Source organism: Pelmatolapia mariae, linkage group LG7 (assembly GCF_036321145.2).
Source record: "Pelmatolapia mariae isolate MD_Pm_ZW linkage group LG7, Pm_UMD_F_2, whole genome shotgun sequence".
In the NCBI taxonomy this organism is placed as follows: Eukaryota; Metazoa; Chordata; class Actinopteri; order Cichliformes; family Cichlidae; genus Pelmatolapia; species Pelmatolapia mariae.
This window is the reverse complement of record NC_086233.1, coordinates 37,087,499-37,094,362: the sequence shown is the minus strand read 5'-3', so window position 1 is coordinate 37,094,362 and position 6,864 is coordinate 37,087,499. Positions and strand designations below refer to the sequence as shown.

Sequence of the window (6,864 nt, the reverse complement as noted above, 5' to 3'; positions counted from 1 at the left end):
CTTCCATTTGTCTCCTCCTGGACTCAAACACCAGGAGCAGCTCTGGGTTCAGAGGAGCTTCTCTGAAATCATTCCCATCTCTGAGGTAAAACTCAGTGAAGCCACTGCTTCATCCCCTGATCATCTCCTCCAGCTGCAGGCCCTCCAGATTTTCACCAGAAAGTCAATACTTGGTGTGAGTGCTCCTCATCCTTCAGCTGAGCTCTCTGAGCAGCTCTCTGTCATCTCTGTGAGGATCTCCAGGAATAGTTTCTTGAAGGGCATTCAAAGCTGTTGTTTGGATGTTTCTGCCTTATGTTGTGTTCTCTGTCAGGATGAGCCCACACTCTGAACTTTGACTCACAGGTCAAAGTTCAGAGGTCAGGTACAAGGACTGGTTTGAACACAAGTCAAAAAAAAAGCCAAGGAAGAATTTTAAACTTTCAGAAAGCAGGAGAACTTTTGCTCAAGGGTACTTTTAAAATAACCAGAAGGTCTGACTCAAGACTTTTGCACACTACTGCGCAAACATCAGAATCGATAATTAATATACATCCCCATCAGTTTTCTCTTCTCCGCGCTCTTATTTTGACACACTTCACAGGAAGTGAGTATGTACAGACGTATGCCGTCACTTCAGGCCCGTGCCTTCGTCCTCACTTCCCGCTGTTTCTGTTTCAGGTGATGGACGCTCAGAAGGTAAGAGTGTGATCAATCAGTGATCAATCGAGCAGTGAGTGAAAGTTAGGAGAGGGAGGGGGGCGGACGTGGCGGAGGGAGGGGTGCAAGGAAATGGAAGCGGGGGAGGGGGGGGATTAGCTGCTAGCTGTTAGCGGTTAGCTTCTCTTTCTCTGGTGCACCGAGCCTCAGTGAGAACAAGAGCTGTGAATTATTACATACTGATCAGTCGGTGAGTACAGGTGGGGGTCACATGACCTTTAGCGTGTTCAGACTTTGGGGTCACAATGAACCCTCCAAGTTTCAAAATAAAACCCGTACATCCGAAGTAATTTTCATAGTAAAATAACTCAGTCCTGTTCAAATGTGCTTTACTGAGTTTCTAAAAACATACGCGTTACAAAAGATTGAAATTACAGTTTATCAGTGCACAGCCAATAAAATGTACCTGTCAATCATTCAATCAATAGTCATTTCATTCTTAGAGCATCTCCATCATCATCTCAGGGCTACCAGGTGAAGCTTCGGTCTGTGCTTTCACCTTTTATTTTGGTTCAGTGTGTCCAGACTTCCTGCCAGACTTCCGGTGAGTCTTTAACCAATGAGAGCGCCATCTGAAGGTCGGACAGCTGCAGCTCTAACAGGGTCTTGCTGGCCTTCAGCTGACTGGTGGAGCAGGCAGGTGTGTGTGGGCCAGAGACTGGCAGGATGGTGATGGTTGCATTCACCTCAGCTAGGATGCCAAGCCTTCTTTTGGTCCATTATGGTCTACGGAGGCTGATCCTGGTCGAGGTGTTTAACCCGCCTTCTGAGCCGATGCTCTCGTCTGATTGGTCTCTGTCAGGTGTGGAATCAGGGAGGAAGATGAGGAAGAGGAGCTCTGTGTGTCTCGCTGTCTCTGCTCTGACAGTTGTGTGATTACTTAGTGCTGCTTAATGCTTCACCAACATGGAGGAAGGTGCTGTAAAAAAAGTTTATTTTTTAAATGTTTGTTTGTAAACAGGAAGCTCTGCGCAGGATCATCAGCACATTGGCCAATAAGAACGAGGAGCTCCAAAACTTCCTGGAAGCAGTTGACCACACGCTGACGGGCCTGCAGGTCAGCTCATTAATTAGCTGAATTAACAGAGGGAGGGGCTTAGGTGGGTGGGGCAAGAGAAATTAAAGGACAAATAACTAAAGTTAACTTTTCTAAATCAGGAGGAGTCATGCAAGGTGATGTCAGACTTGGAGGCAGAGTTGGAGAAGCTAAACTCTGCCCTGGAGGAGAAGGGGGCGGAGCTCCGTTACATAATCAAAGAAGAGAAGCAAAGGAAGGAGGCGGAGCTTCAGGTAGAAACTTTATTTTTTTAATGAATTGTTTTTATCTGGAACACTTTATTTTTTAATTTATTTTTTAGTTTTACATATTTATTTACTCATTGTTTTTAAAGTGATTTTTTTCTACTTTGCAAATAATATTTTACATTTAATGTATATACATTCATAAATGTATTTTGTATCTATTCACTGGCAGTACTTTATTTGTTTCCATTTTTTATTTTTGAAGCTATTGATTGACTGACTGGTTTGTTTTCTGCATGGTGTTTCAGAAGCAGCTGTCGGAGGGCAAGTTTGCTCTGGTCTCTTGCGAGGAGCTTCTTGACTTTGCAAATCAAACACTGACGATCAACACTGAAGAAGAATTTCTCGCGGTGAGGCGTGATGAAGACAAGGAAGATGATGTCATCAGTTCATTTAAAAAAAAACTAAAATGTTTTTTTGTTTTGTTTTGTTTTCAGGCAGCAAAACAAATCAAAGAGCGGTATGTCTGATTTGTTTAATGTGTAAAGCTGTGTAATGTGTGTTTTCATTGGCTGTTTAGCTGCGTGCTGATTTGATGATGTCAGATGTTTGTTTTTCTTTGTTTGTTTACAATGTTTCTGTTTGATATCGTTGATTCTTCTGAATCTTTTCAAACTAACAAACTTCTTACTGAAGCTCTCCAATGATTTGCATACAAACTCCGTCCCAACCTTTCTAACCCCATCCCTAAATACTAACACCTAACCCACCCCACTCCATTGGGATCCGCCCCAACACTGTTACTAGGGTAACAATGGCACCGGCGTTCCGCCTAACCACTCGCCCTGCGGTGTCAGACAACATGTCACAATTTACCGTGGACTTCAGTGCGGAGAGAGCGGGGCTTCAACGACTTCACTTTCTGCCAGGTCAGTTGACACAGACAGTTCAGGTGGTTGTTCTGTGAGGTCAGAGGTCACATGTTTTTCTTGTTTCTCAGTGCCGAGAGCTCCACAGATCGATGCCTCCAGTTGTGTAGTCCGTGACAACGCCATCACGGTCACCTGGCGACCGCCTGGTGAGGCAGACAGTGGTGGCGATAGCAGCAGCAGACCAATCGAACGTTACGACCTAGAGTACCGAAAAACGGACCGTGACAGCACACTGAGAGTGGCAGGAGAGGCATGCTGGGAGAAAGTCTGTGACATTATCGAACCTCAGGTCACCATCTCAGGTAAGAGGTCAGAGGTCATTATTGCATGGCTACGGCATCATTGAGTTTAAACCAATTTCTGCATTTCAGGTTTGAAGTTCGATTCGCGCTTCATTGCCATTCGAGTCCGAGCTAGAAACAAAGCGGCGGCTGGCGAGTTCTCAGAGCCTATCGCCATAGAAACAGCAGGTGAGCACACGACGTGGAATATTTAACTGTTTGAGGGGCGGAGCCTCAGATAATGATGACGCCTTGTTTTCCATGTCTTTGTCTGCAGCGTATAACTTCAGCTTCGACGCTTCAACAGCGCACGCTGAGCTCAAGGTTCAGGGTGACACGGTGACCTGGGAGCCTCAGGGGGTCAAAGGTCATGATCCTCGCCTGCGAGGCAAAGAGAACAAAAGCAGGTGAGGACAGCTGTTAGTGATAATGCCGTTGGTTTTTTGATACACTTGAATGTATCTTAGAAGCACGATAAAGTTCAGCGCTCACAGTAGTGTGGAATGCACAGGCTTTTATTGTGAAAGAGAAAGAACAGGAAGATGCACTTTTCTCACCTGTAGAGTGACACACCTGTGCTGGTCAGGTAACGACAGCAGGAGGTGCTCTTAATTCCCTGAAAAAGCTGGTTCGCCCCCATCTCTTTTTTTTGCCGATTGTCGTATGTCCATCTGCTACTGGACGCCGCCAAGCTGTACATCATTGCTAACTGTTTGTCATTTTATCTCTGACCTCCTAAATAAACATGCTGGCCCTTCCCGAATGGGTCAGCTGATTCAAGAGAATTGTAGAGTCAGGAGGCCACACCTCCTCATTACACATTTACTGATCAGCTGACTCGTTCAGAAGTGAGATGGTGATGAGGTCACAGCGCCTACCTGTCTCACCAGTTCACACGTGCCTCAGTAAATAACCTTTAACCTTTTTATCCCTCCTCAGTCTCCGTGCTGCTTCCTCTCCAACTTGCTCAGGTAGAAACAATCATGGCTGAGTGGTTTCCTAGCAACCAATCACTCTCTCCATTTGCCATTTTCACATCACTGCTGACATCACATCAGCGTTTTTTTCCTGTTTTGATTAAAAAGTTCATGTTTGGTTTTATTTCAAAATAAAGGCTTTACATGTTTAAAGGAAATGATGTCGTAACATAAACTTTTCTTCCATCATGTAACAAATGAAATGTTTTTGTCACGCTCATCTTCCTCTCTGCTGCATCATGCTTTGGCACAACCTCATTGGCTGTTTCACCTTGCCGTTTCATTCCCGCTATGCTGTTGACATTTTTTAACATTTTTTTTTTCTTTTTTTTGTGTGTTTACCTCAGCAGCCGGAGCGCCACGCCATCACCCAATAAGACGGCTGCAAGCCGAGGAGGACGCGATCGATTTGCTGGGGAGTCATACACAGTGCTGGGTAGTAATACTGCACTCTTATTGCAGTACTAATACTGTAGTAACACTAAAGTGAATGTCTTTAAGATGTCAGAATTTAAAAAAAAAAAATTGATTTAATAACGACTTGGATTTAATGATTTGACATTGAAATTTTATTCATTTTTTAAAAATTTTTAATAATACAAGTTAAAATAAAATATTTCTAATTTTAAAAATTAAAAAAAAAATTCCTTCTTGGTCTCCTAGGTGACCAGGAGATGACTAATGGTTGTCACTACTGGGAGCTCCGCCCCCTGGCTGACTGGAAATCGTTCAGTGTAGGGGTGGCCTATCGGGGCAGCCTGGGACGCTTTGACCAATTAGGGAAGGGCACCGGTTCGTGGTGTCTCCACGCCAGCCAATGGCTGCAGAGCTCTCTTGCCGCAAAGCACAACAACCGAGCAAAGACACTGGATTGGCCGTTACCTCAGCGAATCGGAATCTACTGTGACTATGACAATGGTCCGAAAAACAAAGAGTATTTTCAACTTCCTGGTTGCTCTGTGACAGTGTGTTTGTTTTGTTTGTTTTTGTTTGTTTCTGAATTGACTTCCTGTTTGTTTCAGGTGATTTGTTGTTTATTGATATAGATCGTCTTCGTCTTCTTCACGCCTTCAAAACAAAGTTCAGCCAGCCGCTTGTCCCCGCCTTCACCGTGAGTACTATAGCAGTAACACTACAGTAATAGTGCAGTAATACTGTACAGTCATGGTTGAGTAACGGTACACTGACAGTATCACAGTACTCTCAATATATTACAGGACTCAGTGTCGCACTACTCTGCATGTATTAAAGTACTAACTGCTGTAAAATTGTTCCTTAGGTTTGGTGTGGTGGTATCACCATAGCGACAGGTCTTCAGGTGCCGAGCTTTATGGGAAATTTCCTGACGACCAACCGGAGCCTCAGCAGCCTTTCCCCGTGATCGACTGATGAGCGGTTTTATTTTAAGTCATATCATTCTTAAAATCAATAAGTTTCTATCAGATTTATTGCTATTGAGCATCAATTTTACAACAGTTTTTACTCTACTGTGAGGCTTTTATTGTGAAAGTCTGGAACTGAAGCCATAGTATGTAGCTGTGGATTTTCCTTTGAAATCTGCACCTAGATGTAATTTATTTTCAAGTTCTGTGTTTGTCTTGTAAGATACTATTATTCTGAAAGAGTGGACTAGAGACAGAGCTGCACATTGCTACTAAACTTTATTTTGAAACTTCTTCTGACCACATGACTGACTTTTATTGTGAAGGAACCAGGGTATAAGATTTTATCAAATCATTAATTAAAAAGTGAATTTATTGATCTGACCAGAATCAATGTTTTCTGTCAATGAACACAGTTTCAAAAATAAAAGCACACACGGTGATCCCATCAAAATAAAAGATGAATAATTTACAGAATCTTTTTACAGTGTAACACCACCCAGCAGCCAATCAGGAGAGAGAAAGTGTGACATCAGCCGTTTGGGACAAATTAAAATAATTCAGGATTATTGATCTGAAGCTCCTCTTCATCACTTCTCCTCAGACAATCCTCTGTGCTCGTCTTTGTCTCGCCTGTTCTTCGCCTCCTCTGCCTTCCTCCTGCAGACCTCATAGAGGCGAAAGGCAGCAAAGGCGGTGGCGAGCAGACAGGCAGCTCCCAGGATTGACCACCATCTGAAGGAGGAGGAGGAGGCTCCCTACAGAGAAGAAGGGGAGGACGGCGTGAGGAGGAGGTCTCGTTGAACCCAAAATCAAAAGTCTGACGGTTACCTTGATGAAGCTATAGACTCCAAAACAGAGGAGGATCATCACAGCGAGGATCTGAACGCAAACGGGAGGATTGGAGTCAGCTGCCATGATTGGTCCTTTTGTTAAATGTCACAAGCCAATCAGAACACTTGATTTCAGATTTAAAATCAATTTTTAACTTTACCTCTGTTTGTTTATAAAGTCTTTTATTGTAAAAAATCCTGAAGCATGCTTTTATCCTCTGAAGTCACAGGATAAAAAAAAAGTTAGAGGTAAAAATATGAAAAAATTATATCAATATAAATAATAGAATTAAAAATCAAAGTGAAGAAAAAAGTGACGTAAATAAACAGATTTTAAAAATAAGAGTGCGGTGATCTCAGTGTGAACGCTGGTCTGAGCGACACGGCGCAACTGAGACGTTTTTAACAGCTACTTTAATCCCACACTGTAAAAAAATTCACCATCAGCTGATTACACTGTAAAAACAAAAAACTGGTTAAAACTGTAAAATAAATCTCAGATTCAACAGAAACAAATC

At 43.1% G+C, this 6,864-nt stretch overlaps 1 protein-coding gene across 2 annotated transcripts; it reads left to right on the top strand.

Moving 5' to 3' along the window:
* The first annotated feature begins 586 nt into the window (after nucleotides 1-586).
* Nucleotides 587-6,581, top strand: fsd1l (fibronectin type III and SPRY domain containing 1-like). Of its 2 annotated transcripts, none has more exons than XM_063478958.1 (13): nucleotides 587-678; nucleotides 1,661-1,756; nucleotides 1,858-1,989; nucleotides 2,250-2,351; nucleotides 2,439-2,461; nucleotides 2,749-2,870; nucleotides 2,942-3,175; nucleotides 3,245-3,343; nucleotides 3,432-3,561; nucleotides 4,482-4,567; nucleotides 4,795-5,049; nucleotides 5,154-5,242; nucleotides 5,411-6,581. In XM_063478958.1, exons 1-13 carry the CDS (start codon nucleotides 664-666, stop codon nucleotides 5,510-5,512), a joined length of 1,485 nt encoding a protein of 494 aa, XP_063335028.1. In that variant the 5' UTR covers nucleotides 587-663; the 3' UTR covers nucleotides 5,513-6,581. The 2 variants fall into 2 exon arrangements, with proteins under 2 accessions (XP_063335028.1, XP_063335027.1); XM_063478957.1 differs by having other exon boundaries at nucleotides 4,479-4,567; nucleotides 5,411-6,580.
* Nucleotides 6,582-6,864: the final 283 nt, after the last annotated feature.